At 38.8% G+C, this 15,826-nt stretch overlaps 1 protein-coding gene across 1 annotated transcript; it reads right to left on the reverse strand.

Moving 5' to 3' along the window:
• Positions 1–10,277: 10,277 nt before the first annotated feature.
• LOC148715260 (G-type lectin S-receptor-like serine/threonine-protein kinase B120) lies at positions 10,278–14,520 on the reverse strand. The gene is made up of 7 exons (XM_088701138.2): positions 13,139–14,520; positions 12,043–12,147; positions 11,728–11,957; positions 11,422–11,632; positions 11,105–11,342; positions 10,835–10,985; positions 10,278–10,704 (listed from the first exon to the last, which is right to left on the reverse strand). The coding sequence occupies exons 1-7, from the start codon at positions 14,409–14,411 to the stop codon at positions 10,399–10,401; spliced, it is 2,514 nt and encodes an 837-aa protein (XP_088557264.2). The 5' UTR covers positions 14,412–14,520; the 3' UTR covers positions 10,278–10,398.
• Between the last annotated feature and the right edge of the window lie 1,306 nt (positions 14,521–15,826).

Here is a 15,826-nt window from a genome sequence, read left to right on the forward strand (position 1 = left end):
CTCGCCTATGTGCACTGAAATAGCACGTGGTCTACCGTCTCATCAACACCACACCTCCAGCACTCGGGAGGGGGGGAATCTTCAAACCACGTCTACTCAGTATCGCTCTCGTCGGAAGGCGTTCCTAGATCACTTTCCATAAGAAGAGTGCTGCTCTCAGGTGAAGCCCGAACTTCTAGATCCAAGTGTAGTCCAGCCCTGGCTTGTGTTTTTGCTGGATAACTCGAGAGAGATCCTCCAACCTAACACTGGTCTTGCACGAGGTGCCCCAAATCCGGATATCTGGTTCCGCACAATTCGGAACCAGGAGAGACCAAATATAAAAGAAAAAGATGCTAGCTTATGAGGTACTCATATGGCAACCAACGAGAGTGAAACAAATCATAGCTGGACTTACAAATACTATTAGGTAAATAGCAAATTTCGTGCGACAATATGCATTGCTCTTCTTCCTATTCAATTAATTATGGATATCATGCAGAAGATTAGAACATGATAAACATATAAAAAAATAATCTAGAAAAAATTGAGGCATACCTTGAGATCTCTAAAAAGCCATTGATGAACCTGTGATGGGATCCTTTGGGAAGAAGAAAATGCAAGAACGAGTAGATCTTCCTCTCCTTCCTCCTTAATATCTGTCCCTTTAATGGGATAGATACCTCCTCAAAACATAGGATCCGAGATTCCCTGCGATTTCATATTAGACGGATATATATAGAAATGGAGTGGAACCTAAACCAAATAATATAACGCTAGTGGGTCACATATTACAAAGCTCATTAACCAAATTTTTCAATCAAAAAAGTTATAACAATAAAAAGAAAAGTTGCTAGCATCCGACGTACTCATCTCGAAACCAACAAGAGTGAAACTGTGAGGATCCATGCGAAAGTATGTTCAGTCTGACATCGATTATTTGTCCGGAAGATCTTAGATATTTATGCAGAACTAAATAACCCAAAAAAATATCTTCTAGCTAGCTATTTTGGATGAGATCCTAGATTATATTTATTAGTATCAGAGCGAACCTGTCCCATAATCCATATAGACTAAGAAATACTACAATATGGGCTCATTAAGGCTAACTACGGAACGATCGTAGTGTTTATGATTAGATTCGAATTAGAACTGCAAATGGGTATCTAAAATAGACTTGTACACGGTATCCTCCGCAAGGCCAAAGAAAAGTGGAGGGGAGGGTGGTGGAAATTTACGAGGGGTTCTCACTTGGCATTGGCAGTAGTTGGAGGGAAGTGTATGGATGAAAGAGGAGCCGCGACATGGACGGACGACTCCAAGTACCGGACGGTTTCTTTCCACTGAGATCGAGAGGACTTCTAGAAGGTCGGTATGGGAGTGTCGAAATGGGAATTTGACAACGAAAAGTGGGCCGACTGAACTTTGTGGCTGGTATGGATGTCGTTGTTGCCACAACATGGAAATGGGATTTGTTGGACCAATGGGGGCTGATACCTTGTCAAGTTGGTGGAAAGATAGCCAAGACTTGAAGCTCCTTTCTTGATTAAAATATAGTCATGTTGAAATCATAGAGTAGAAGAAAACTTAGGTATAAAAAAAATGTTATATTAGGGAAATTAATTTTTGAACTCATGTTACCTGATCAGTTGGTAGGACATCATAATGTTGTGCAACCAAGTTTTAGATCAGCAATGACTCGAACCGGACCCGACCCAAACTAAACCTGATTTTTTTTGGGTTGGGTATGGGTTATGCAAGAATCCGACCTGACCCAAATGACTCATTGGGTCAAAAATTGTAGTCGTGAACCTAACCCGAACCAATCTTCTATTAGGTTGAGTCTGGATCCAAGGTTAGAACCAGAACAAGAAACCGAGTTGGGTCAGGACCACTCATGACCCAGTCCGACCTGATTCATTTGCACCTCTAATTCGAATGGATTTAAATCTTTAGCTTGACAAGAACGTCAGGGTTTAAACAAGGGGCTTATGTGAGGACGCTCACATTGTTGAAGAGATTTGGGTATTTATATAATACTAAGAAATCCAAAAAATATCTTCCGACTAGCCATTTTGGATGAGGTCATGGATTGTTACATAAACAAATTATTGCTAGACTTGCAAATGCTATTAGGTAAATAGCTAATTCCTTGTGACAATATGCATTACTCTTCTTCCTATTGAATTTTCTATGGACGCCATGCAGGAAATTAAAACATGATAAACATGTAGAAAAAATAATCTAGAAAAGACCCAAGCATACCTTAATGAATCCTGTGGTGGGATCTTTGGGGAAGAAGAAAATGCAAAAACAAATAGATCTTTCTCTCCTTCCTCCGTGATGTTTGTTTTCTCAATAGTATAGATGCAGGATATTAGAACATGATAAACATATAAAAAAAATAATCTAGAAAATATTGAAGCATACCTTGAGATCCCTAAGAAGCCATTAATGAATCCTATGGTGGGATCTTTCAGAAAGAAGAAAATGCAAGAATAAATAGACCTTCCTCTCCTTCCTCCATGATATTTGTCCCCTTAATATTATAGGTTTCCACTAGGAACGTAAGACCCAGAATGCCCTAAGGATTCATGTCAGAAGAATATATATAGAAATTGAATAGGGACTTAGCCCAAATAATATGACGCCAATGGGTCTACCTATTACAGAGCTCATTAACCAATTCAGGCATACACCAATACTCACTACATCACATAACTTAGACAACAAGGCTCAAATTAACAATATGATCACAAATTAATTTTGGGTTCTGAACAATTTAGCTTATATAATGTGATTAAACAATAAAACCAGCCTATAATCAATAGAAGCTCATCTTTATGAGAAATTCCAACACTTTCGACTAACAATCTCTAATAGTAGAACTCCAAACATCTGTGAAACTTCGCCCACTCCATTGCCCCGGACTTCTGACATCGTACTGTTCCTCCTTGCATGAAGATCTATGCCGATCCAAGAAGGTTGAAGCCTAGCGAATACTTTGACCAAAGGGTCGTTGAGGCTTTTTCATGAAGTGAATCGCTGCCTCTTGCCCATTCTAATCTACAGACAAGAGCAAGCCTGTTCATCAGGCCGAGCCGGGCCAAGTTGAGGCTAGGCTCAGCCTAGGAGTGGCCCAATATATTTGGGGGCCTAAAAATTATTTTGTCTTTGTAGCCTTTTCTACAATGGGCCGGCCCAAGGCAAATTCTTTCCATTTTGTCATCGAGCTCTTTTCCGCGGGTGGGCTTTCTTTGGGGCGGGGCCTTAGGCGACCATCTAAGTCTAAGGGTTGGCCCGGCCCTGGCTCAACCCAAGGTATAACTAAATTGAGTCAATTTCAGACCTGACCCAGCATGGCCTGGCCTTCAATCCTGCTCTTCAGGTTTGAGCCTTGGTACTTGCTCAGGTTTTGGGCTTCGAGCTGAACCTCATCAACTTTTCTTCAATTAAAAATATTACAAAAAAAAGTATTTGCCAATACTTACCACCATGTCCATTGCTTCTCATACCCAAATTGAAACTCCATTATGATGAATCTCAGAGAGTAGAGAAGGGAGAAAGCAAACGAGATGGATGTGTACAGAGAGGGGTGAAGGGGTACTAAAAGGCTAGATGGAAATGGCATACTAGAGGCTGGACAGAAATGGCAGATCGAAGGATGACCTTGGGGCTCTGCGGCCACTGTTTGTAAGAGATGGAAGTGGCGGTGGTGGAATGGTCGCGAGCGTAGTTGATATTAACGGGGGTGCATGGGGCTCGAGGTGTCATTAGGGTGGAGGTGAATGAGTGGCTTAAAAAATATAAAATATATAAATAAATCTACCTCATTCTATCAGTTTAAGCTTTTGGAATAAGTGATGATTTCAACATGGTAAGAAAATATAAAATATATAAATAAATCTACCTAATTCTATTAGCTTAAGCTTTTAGAACAAGTGGTGATTTTAATATGGTATCAGAGCAGAGGTCCTAAATTTGAATCCTATCTCCGTACTTTTTAACCATATTATTAAAAATTTCACATATTGGGCTCACACATTAAAAAAAAAAAAAATCCAGCTCATATTTTTATAAAAAAATATAAAATATATAAATAAATTCTCACCGTCATCTTCATCAGAGCCCTTGTCGAAGGAGTGGAAGCGGATGTGGGAGCCAAAATGGATCCCCCACCGACTCACCCCCCACCCTTTAGCTGCAGGCCCCATCCGTGCCTATTTGCCTCCTACGGCTTCCGGCACCTTGCCTGCTCCGACGCCTCCGACCTCTTTAATAGCTCATAGGTCCTCGTCTCCAGCGACTCCCAAGCATGCTTCTTCGTCCGCGCCCTCCTCCGCCCCCTCCTTGACCCCACTACCATGGACTCCGTCGAGGCCGACTTCTTCCACAGCCATAGTGACTATTGAATTGCATTCGCTGGCCATGGCATCAAGCTCGATTTCCTTTTGGGCACCATTCGAACCCAACCACAGGCTGTCCTCTATGACATGCTTCCTCACCCCAGGTACCTCAATGTTCTCGTCCTCGGGTCCAGCCTCTGGCACATGCTCCACTTCGCCAACTTCAGTGGCGAGAAGGCGATACTGCTACAACTGTGATGAGAGAAGAAGACAATGAGAATAGGAGGAGACAGCGGCAACAAAAGCGGGATTACTGCTGGCGATGACTAGAGAAGAAGAAAAGGAAGAGGGGGTGATCTAATTCTCAAAGAGGAGGAAACGACAGGAGGCGCTTGGTTAGGTGTTCAGAAGAGGTGGCAGATCGAGGAACCCTAGCCACCTCAGTCTTTATTCCTTAATGAAAAAGGTGAACTTGCCACTTGAACCAGGTTTACCTATCACCTATGAACTGAGTTATATAGCACATATATAGTGTTATATAAATTTGGGCTCAACGTGAGTTTGAGTGGATAGAGTCAATCCGGGGCCGAGATCTCGACGCGAGTTTGAATTTGCTGCTACATGATGTTCGCAGCCTTTTAGACGAGGATGGCCTCTCGTGGACCACACACGTCTATAGGAAGACAAACAATGCGGCCGACTGTGTGGCCTCATTTGCAGCCCACCACTCAGGCGGATTCATTTGGGGTGACCATGCGTCTGTGCCCCAGTCTTTATGTTATTTGCTCTTTTCTGATTTTGTTGATTGTACCCACATCCGGCGCGTTTGAGCTGCTATTGTACCTATATATATATATATATATATATATATATATATATATATATATATATATATATATATTGGTTGATCTCGGTCTGGGCTTTCAGACCTAAATCCAAGTTCACCCAGTTTAACATACTGGCTTATATTTCAAGCCCGGTGCGGCCCGCTCAACTTAACAATCTAATTCAACCCATCAGAAAAGCTCCGAGCTAAAGCGGGCCGGATAGGCCATCCAGCCCATGAACAAGTCTAAACAAGAGTAATCTTCAGGCTAGGAGGAACGTGTCAGTTGGGCTATCAAATCTCTCCCATAGCGGTATTGTTCCTTTGCCCAAGTAGAGAACGAGGTCACTTGATTCCTCAAGCTACAAGGTAGGATTGTTCGATGCCGTCGACAAGTTCAAAGACCATACAATGCTACCTCCTCCATTAATTACTAGTAGATTTCCATCGCTTCAAATTGTCAGCTTCCACATGAACATGTTAACAATACTTCTCGGATCACAACCTAGATGACAGATGGTATTCAGATGTTTCGATACCTCTAAGATCATGTGTTTAGTCATGCAGTGATGGATTTTGCATACTTGCACAAGCCCTAAAAATTCGATTAACACTTTCTAACAAACTTTTTTGGATGGTATCAGAACAAACTCGATTCATAATCCATTTAAACTAGAAATACTACAGCACAAGCTCATTGAAGTTGATCACGAAAAGAGTATACAAATATATATATATATATATATATATATATATATATATATATATATATATATATATATATATATATATATATATATATATATATATATATATAGCTTTATATCAATTACGCGTTGGAATAGTTTTATATCAATTATGCGTTGGGAACTTCTTGAATACTTATAAAAGGTTATTGTTTAGCTCAACAGCCGGTTTGAAACCGTCGTCCAGAATTAAACAACCTATTTAGTGGATAGAGGAATGGATTCGTGGTGGTTAGTGGTAGTTGCTAGATAGATACCCTCGTTCTTGTGCTTCTTGTCAAATCCATTCTCCAAACTAAAAGGGGCATGCGCTAAACGAAGAAACGGAAAGTGGAAAAGGGCACGGGAGTTGAGTTTGACCGTAGCATGTGCCCTTTTTTTTGTTGGATTAAAAAAAAAAAAAAAAAAAGACGCATGCTATGGACAAACTCAATGCGTCCTTCGTTACAAATGATTAATTAAGATTCCTCGTGCCCTTTGACTGGTTAAGGGTCGAGTGGTGTGAGGTGAGACGGTGTTCTGGTAAACCCGTACTAAATATTGGCAGGAGGAATCTGGCATCACTTGCTTGAGGAATTATTAAACCATGCCATACAGTCATGTAGGTTTAGGTTAATTATCCAATGTTGGCATATGACATTGCTAAATATTGCTATTAAACATGGCATGTGACTGGAGGAGTGACATCTAGCATGACGTTACTATTTAGCTTGTATTTTAAAGTCTCTTAGGTAGAGAAATTTTTTGTTAATCTCATGGACCTTTGACTATGTATCAGATTAAGAAACATCCTCACCTAACATCAAAGTTGCAGAGGATTCCAAGTTCGAAGTATTGGGCTGGTCTTGTTATGTTTGAGGTGGCTGGTGGCCGGCGCCAAGCAAACAAAGTAGTGTTTGGTGGACTTAGAATATTGATGATCCTCAATCTAGGATAATCTGATCTCTGCTGATCTAAGATCAATGTGTTTGATATGCTACGTTTCAATAATTTTTTCTGATAAATATAGAAAAAAGAAAAAGTACAAAGAAACAAAAGACAAAGAAACAATGAAACTAATACCCTCAGAAAGAGCTGTAACCCATATAATTTGGCTGAACCAATTTCTCTAAGGCTGATGGGAGACAAGAATGCTTGTATGACGATCTCCAGTTATCTACAAGTAACCTATTTGGTATTCCATAGAAATCTAAGATCACTACCATATAATACTAAAACTATCCTTGATTTATTTCATAAAACTATATTTATTAATCATATAAATATATATTATAATGAATTATTAATTTATTTGTCAATATATTTGTTATTGATATATTTCATAAAAATATATTTATTAATGCTATAAATTATTAATTATATAAAAATATATTAATTATTATTATAGAATTAATATTTCTATTTATACTTATAATAATTATCATTTTAATACTCATATTTATTTTGATTAGGAAAATTGGACAAATATAGGTAATATATTGAATAATTTCATAATATAGAGCAAATTACATTAATATATTTCTATTATAATTAAAAACTATAATTGAATAATAATAATATGACAAAAATATGATTAATAATATATTATAATATAATTTATATCATAGATACTATATATGTAATATCAATATAATATAATTTATATAATATTGATTTAATATATTAATGGTATATGAATATATAATTTTTTTCTAATGGATTAAAATGAATTTTTGTCTCCAAATTTCAACCCAAGATTATTATTTTGGCGTGATCTTGGAGACCTGTCCTCAAGAATAAGTTTTTCATCACCTGATTGGGCAATCATTTGACAATGAGGGGTGATTTGGGATCACTGCTACGTAGGATCACTATGGTGCAACCAACTGTAATCATCTTGTCATCTCTTCATCCTTATTATGCTTGATCTTGGAATTATTATCCTATACCAAATGCCCCCTAAGTATGTCAAGCCACAATATTAACCCAATGAGAGCCAAAATCTAGATTTCATAGCGAACCATACATATTTGATCCCATTATATATCAATTAGCCTGCCTGTCTCAAGCCACACATTTTCACTTATGTGGGCGTATCACTTGTTTCCTTTAACAGGAACACCTTAAATTGCTTAAAAGATGAAAAATAGGAAGAGTTGAACCCACTTGTCTCAACTTGAAAATTTGATTCTAAAATGCTCCCTCTAGTACTAGTTAACTTTGATTTGGATTTATTAATTTGTCGATAGCAACTATGAGAGATTCTAAATTCAAATCGTAACTTTTCAAGTATTGCAAGGTAGAAAATTGTAAAATAGGCATTCCTCTTTCTCTCTCTCTTCACCTAGGAAAATCAAAAAAAAAAAAAAATCTTTGGATAGATACGGGTCCAATCACGGGGTACAGAGGCAATCTATTGCATGAAGGCATGCAATATAGTTATCCATCAAGTAAATTAATTAGGTGATGAATATATATATTATTCCATAAATTGAATGTTTCTTGGAAGGAATATAGTTTAATCGTGAAGGAAAGGGGTCGTTTGTTCTGTTAAAAGCGTGCTAATGTTTACAATACATAGTGAATTAGGAGATAACAGATTCGATATAGATTGAATTGGACATTTGGACATCATCCGTACCAGCTCTGTACCTACCTCAAAGTAGGTAGAGTCCTATTGCAAGATGGAACGGATCAAGTTAGACAGAATGAGTTGGATGAATTGGATACAATTTTTTTTTCATACTAATCATTTTTTTTACTTTATTAAAAAAATTGTAAAAAATTATATATATATATATATATATATATATATATATATATATATATATATATATATATATATATATATATATATATATATATATAAAATAGATTTGGACCGAGTTTAACAATTATCTATACCCATCTTAGATCCGTTATAAGTCGGATAAAATCCATTTAAAATTGAGCCAAGTTCGATAGGATGCATTGCCACCCCTACGGCGAGTCTTATATTCTTAGTTTATCAAGCTGTGTGATCAGCACAAAACTATGCGACTGTGCTCATGATTTAACGGGTGTCAGGCGACAAAAATTGGTCGAGGAATCTAAAGCCCAAGGAATTTTCCAATGGGGCGAGAAGTGTACACAGCAACCACCCAAAGGAGGGCAAAGGACCTTGGTTACGCACTCCGGGCCTTGCTCGAGGGAGCAAGAAGGGCATGGTACCAGCAACGTCGATATAAGTACGGAAGATATATTTGGTGGTCGCCACCGAATCCAATTCCCGTCTCCGGCGCCTTTCTGCACATCCTCCGCGACTTCGTTGGTTGGTGGGGATGCCGACACCGTGTATATTATTCTATCCGTACCATATTAGTAAATACGCAATATAGTTTTTCACTTGCATGAGGAATTATTAAACTATCCATTGGGATGTTTCATGGTAGGAAAATGTCTTGCCATACGCTCATGTCGGTGTAGGTTAAGTATCCAATGTTGGTACATGACATCGCTATATATTGATGTGAGAACTCGTGCAGGAATGCGTTTAGTCCTACATTGGTTATTTATCGAGAAGATCTTGGATACTTATACATGACTAAGAAACTTAAATAATATCTTCCGTCTAGTCATTTTGTGTGATGTATTGAGTTGTTATAAATAGTATCAGAGCGAACTTGGCCCATAGCCTATATAGACTAGAGGACAGCACCACGAGCCTATCGTGGTGCTTGTAATTAGATTTGAATGGATTTGAATTCTTAACTTGACAGGGCTTGAACAGTAGGAGCATGTGAAGATCCGTATGGGCGTGTATTTAGTCTTACATCGGTTTTTCGCCAAAAAGATTTTAGCTACTTATACAGGACTAAGAAATCTAAATAATATCTTCCGGCTAGCCATTTTAGATGAAGTCATGAGTTGTTATAGTTATTATTAAACCTCATATGTTACATGAAGACTCAACCTCTAGTATGACGTTACTATTTAATTAGCGCAATAGAATAGTTTGTTGCAAAAGAAAAATGAAAAAAAAAAAAATTCCCCATCATGCAAATTTGTCATCTTTGACAATTTTGGGCATACCATTATCATGCTTGTAAGGAATTCCCACCCATTTTGCTTATGCAGGCGATTTAATTGTTTTATGCAAGAAAAAGAAAAAAAAGAAATATTTGTTTCATTCTCAAGGGTGCCTATTAGCTCCATCGGTGTCGCCACTCGATGAGGGTGTCAAATTCCACCCTTATCACCGGGCTTCTTGTCATCCTAGTTCTTAAAATGAATATAAGAAACTACCATAGAATAAGTGATGCATAGAAGTGCTTTGATATTTTTCTATTAAGAATCGAAGCAATGCTAATTGAGAATGCATGCATGGAAACCTCATTAACAATGTAAAACTAATGCCAAATGTGATCAGAAGATTTAATTCTCTAACAGCTCTTGATAGACATACATCCTAGGCTCGTATATCATAAATAACCAAAGGACACTATTCTATTGAAAAGGTTTTACAGCAAAAAAAAAAAAACTTTTATCTTCCCTGGAGCATAGTGATCGAAGCATTCGCAGACATGACATTGAGATCAATCGTCGATGAGTCAGTCTCGCTGAAGTTTCTCTCTACAGTAAACATAGGTCGCCTGGGCAGTGGATGATTGACAATCTCACTACCCAACATTATAACAACCGATGCCATGTTTGGCCGATCATTTGGACGGTCCTGCACGCATAAGAGCCCCACATTGATGCATCTTGACACTTCCCTTCTCGAACATGAATCACTGATGGTTGGATCCACAAACTCCATCACTCTGTCCTCATTCCATAGTTTCCAGGCCTACAACAATAGCAATTCTATTTCAATCAAATCAAATATATAAAAAGAAGAAGAAGATGAAGCAGCAGCAGCTCCTGAGGTACTCAAATTGAAACCAATGAGAGTAAAAACAAATCATAACTAGACTTACATATGCTATTAGGTTCATAGCCAATTCCGGGTGACGGAATGTATTACACTTGCTCCCACTAACAATCTCTAGTAGTAGAACTCCAAAGCTATAGACATCAGATTTTACTGAAAATAGCCCTTGCATTGCATATTCGGGAGACATATAGCCACTGATATTATATTTTATCATAAAGCAAGCAAGAGATAAGTTAGATGCTTTCTGAACTAATGCAGAAATTAAATGAACTTCTATAATTATTTATGCAAGTGGACAAATTGTTGTACTTACAATGTTCCGACCAGTCGCTTTGTATTTGTTTCATTCTCATCATTGCCAAAGATCCTAGCCATGCCAAAGTCTGAAATTTTGGGGTTCATATCTTCATCGAGCAAAATGTTGCTAGGTTTTAGGTCGCGATGGATTACTCTAAGCCTCGAATCCCTGTGAAGGTAGACGAGCCCACGGGCAATCCCTTCAATGATGTTGTACCGTGTTTTCCAGTCTAGTAGCCCTCTTTTTATTGGATCTATCCAAATTTTGCCTGAGTTTATTACATGCACTCTAGAAATGAATTACATATGAATTACGTGTAGTGATGTACTCACCAAAAAGGAAAGCATCCAAGCTTTTGTTAGGCAGGTACTCATAGATTAGTATCTTCTCTTCCTCTTGGATGCAACAGCCTAAGAGCCTTACAAGGTTCCTGTGTTGAAGTTTCGCAATCAGCATCACCTCATTCTTAAGTTCATTGAGGCCTTGCATGGAGCTCCTAGAAAGCCTTTTCACAGCTATTTCTTGTCCTTCAGGTAGTATGCCCTGTAAAGATAGTTTCCATATTAGCATAAATCCTCTCCCAAAACTAGATTTAGCGACAGGCGAAGAGTTAATTGATGGTTCGTGATGTCATTTACCTTGAAAACAGGACCAAACCCACCTTCACCGATAAAATTGGAACTGGAAAAGCTTTTTGTAGCAGCTACTACAGAATCAAAACTCCACAGTGATAATTCTGGGCATTTTCCATCACTTCCTTCCTCTCCAATCCTGTTTCCAGTTGAGTCTGAATAATCTGTCAATCTTTCTTGGCCTCTGGTAGAATCCATCAATCCTCTTCCTCCAACTAATCGTTGCTTAAACAACTCTGTTTAGAGTAATTTGACACAAGTGGTTAGACACGAAGCATAACAAATGGTTCAAAGGATGACGCAAGTGGTTGTAATGCATACCTTTTATTCTGTTCTTGCACTTCCACAGCAGGTAGATGCATCCCAAGGAAAGGACCACTGTCACAGTGACTATAATTATGATGAAAGTTTTGTTATTCTTCTTATCTGCAAATAAAATTTAGTTAGTATTATGCAAATCTAACACGAAGGTCGGCAAAGTTATCAAAATTGCTTCATAGGTGTCTCCCAGCCAGTAGTTTTCAGAAAATAATGGTGCTTCCGTGCTTATGGCACTTGGAAGAATTCTTTTTTATCCACTGGTCTTATTTTATGTTATCACCTAATCCTTGATGCTTTACAGAGGAACTAGTTGTTCCTTCCATTTGTCTTATCTTAAACTAGTTTTCTCCAAGGGATTTAAAAACAAACGTCTACTGTCAATATCCTAGCTTGCTTAGCATGACAATTAGCTTGACTATTGGACAATCTGTTTCTCTACCTCACCACACAATAAACAAATTTAATATGACAGTTCTCCTTGTTTATTTTTCCACTGATATTTAATATCTTCAAAGTTGCTGCTTAAGCATAGTTCAAGTCCCAAAGTAGCATCATTTAAATGAAGCAAAGGAAAAGAGAAGCTCACCTCCCTACCTGCTCAATTAACTAAAGCAAAAGAGGACTCTACTTCTCCACTTGGCCAAGCTAATTTTAGAGCTGATAGAAGATGATTGGTTGGGAATCTTGCAAGGAAACAGCTCTCATTGATATAAAGATTAAAACCACTACAAGCTATTTTAAATAAATATGTGTACAAATTATTTATAAAGAAATATATTAATATTAGCACCTACTCTTTGATTATCACGTACACCTACCCTCCCTCTATTTTGATGAGATTCAATGTGCTCAAAATAACGGTCTAATTTAAATGACTTGAGGAAGTAGATTGTTAAAGAAAAGAAGGGATGTGTTATTTACAATCAACGAAAAGAAAGTGCCGTGCTGTACTTTGCTCAAAAATACCCATCCGTTTGTGAAAATGCCTCAATGAAGTTGTGTCTAGTTCTACTCTTCTAAACTCTTCAATCGTGTTCGTACCTTGCAACGAGTACCATGCGAAGTAATAGCAATAGTTGAAGAAATATTGGCTCACCTAGTTCCGATCCGGCAAGCCGGAGATACAGGTCGTTTCCGCCGCTCGAGAATATATGAATGTCCAACAAATCCACCCCCCATATCAAACACCCAATCCCGGTGACGAATGCGTAGGCCGTGCATGAACAATTCCTCAAGCAACGCTCTTCACAGCCATTAATATCCAGGCCATCATTCCAATCCGAGATGTCCGGCAGATTCACCCCTCCCAGCCTCCAGAACCCATCTCCTCCCGCCTCCCCACTACTATTACCCCTCCCACACCCCAATGGTGTCCTTCTAGTGCACCCGCTCGACCAATTCCCCTTACTCCACTCCTCGCTCGATGCCGGCACGAACCCTTTCAAACAGCTACAAATTGGTGTAGCTCCATCCGTGCAACTCCCGTATTTCCCACATGTGTTGTAGATTTCACAGTCCGTAACCGGTTGCGCCCAATACTGATACCAATCCTTAGTATCATTCCTCCAAATCATATGCTTCATGATGCCATCCCATGTCAATACGTACCGAGGCGAATTGTTCAATGCGTTGTAGTAGAAGTACATCTTCTGTTCCTGCTGAAAGTTGCTAAGCCTGAAGCCATAGACATAAGTAGGCACCATGTTCTGTATGCCGATGAACGTCTGCTGGTCCCACCGGCCGGACCTCCACCGAGGCTTCGTCCCCTCCCACATGTAGATTTGCGTCGACTCGCTCGGATCCATGCCGAGTGAGAAGTTCCCCGGGGCTGGATCGTCTTCACTTGTCCATGAGGTTAGCTTCTGGTTCACGTGGGTCCTGAGGTCCAGCCCAGCCTTCATCCCGGGCATGTACGTGTCGGTTGGGTGGTCGAAGCTCTGCCATGCAACGCTCCCAGAGCTGTCGATGAGCTCCAAATTGCCACTATCTGTGAGTCGCACCAACGAATCGTTCGATGCCATCGAAGTCTTCGACGACCAGATGATGCTCTTGGTCCCGTCGAGGACTACGAGGTTACCGTCATGTCCAATGGCTACAGATCCCGAGTTGTCTGTGATCGGGCTTTCTCGGTTGGCAACCCATAAGACGGTGTCGATCGAGAAGCGGTACCAAATTCCCACGTACCGGTTCGAAGACTTGCCAGGTCTAAAGAAACCGAGTTCGAACATCTCGCCGGCAGAGATGAGCGTCCCGCCATCTTGCAAGGATTGGCCCGGTTTGAGGGTGTCTGTGGCATGGGAGAACAGAGATAGGGAGGCGAATAAGATTAGATAGGAGAGAAGAGCTAGGCTGATGCAGTTAAAAGCCATCCTTAGGATCTATGGCTGAAGTCCTTTCTCTCTTTTCTTTTCCTTTTATTGGATCCGCAACAACTCCACTCTCGAGCTGAGGCTTTGTGCTCGCAGAAAGAAGAAGAGAAAGCGAGAGGTTCTGTATTTTTATCCTAAAAAAAATAGGTGGACCGGCCTTTTTGTTTTAAATGACCAACACACCCTTTGTAAATGTGATAACGTTTTTTTAATGGAATGTTATAGTATTTTTGGCTTCATGTTTTTTATGGTAAGATCTGACACAAGATCTTCATCTCAGTCTGGATCTTTATTTATATGGAGCGCTCATCGTTGATCAGTATGATATGCATAAAATATAATCTCATTACATTAGCCGATATAAATCAACATATTCCGAGACGAAGAACATTATAATAAATTGATATATGCATCGAGATTGTTTAATCACATTTTTGTTTCTTTAAATAAACTTTTTTCTTGCTAATGATTTCTGAGTTTAATATCTAAAATTATTTACTAATTTTAATTTATTGTATCAACTGAGATTTTGATATCTAGGTTCTAAACTATCAACTAAAGAATTGCAAAGTTTTGGATCTTTCCGAGTTGTCAACATAAACTTAGGGGTGACCTGTGTCTTCGGGAATTTATTTCCTTCATTTGAAGTTTGGAAGACGTGTTCCACCAAGATGAAAAAAAGGGTAGGAAGACGTGGACCTTTCGGTCGTTGAGGTTAGGACGACTAGCCGGCAATGTTGAAGTATTTTCCGCTGCCACTGAGACAACCCCGTGTGAAGCACGATGGAAGGGGTTGGGAAAGTAGTCACAACTGTCCAAATCATATTTGTAGCAGATTAGGGCTGGCAATCAGGTTGTATTAGATTAGATACAGAATGGATTAGACGTGGGTTAGGTCAAAAATTCATCAACTCAAATCCAACCTATTTATTAAAAAGATCAAAATTTCAAATCTGAATCCGACCTATTTATTAAATAGGTAACTTGATTCGACCCACAAAATCCATTTATTAAATAGGTTAAATGGGTTAGACAGTTTTTAAACAGGTTAAATTGATTTAAACAGGTTAATCAGGTTAAGCAGATCGGATTAAACATATCAAAAGCAGATTAAGCATGTTTCAAACAGGTTAAACAAGTTTAAACAGATTAAACAAGTTGGGTCATAATCCGACCCAATTATTAAATAAGTCAAAACGGATTAAACGGGTCAAAAGTTTAAATCTGAATCTAACTCATCTAATAAACAGATTTAGATAGGTTAACCTATTTATGATCTAAATCTATTTATGTCAAATCTAAATCCACTTAAAGCGGATCTTTCGCGGATCAGGTTGATGAGTCGGATTATAGACTGCCACCTTTACTGTAGCTATTCTAGAATGAGGTTTTGGTAGAGATACGTAAAGAATGGT

Source organism: Phoenix dactylifera, chromosome 1 (assembly GCF_051530095.1).
Source record: "Phoenix dactylifera cultivar Ajwa chromosome 1, Ajwa_hap1_PhDact_Kaust_v1.1, whole genome shotgun sequence".
Taxonomy (NCBI): Eukaryota; Viridiplantae; Streptophyta; class Magnoliopsida; order Arecales; family Arecaceae; genus Phoenix; species Phoenix dactylifera.

Excerpts from the sequence above, each read along its gene's own strand:
- LOC148715260 (XM_088701138.2), bottom strand. The coding sequence starts at position 14,411 with ATGGCTTTTAACTGCATCAGCCTAGCTCTTCTCTCCTATCTAATCTTA. Across the intron at positions 11,958-12,042 it reads GTGCAAGAACAGAATAAAAG|AGTTGTTTAAGCAACGATTA; the intron begins GTATGCATTACA and ends TACTCTAAACAG. Across the intron at positions 10,705-10,834 it reads CTATGAACCTAATAGCATAT|GCCTGGAAACTATGGAATGA; the intron begins GTAAGTCTAGTT and ends CTATTGTTGTAG.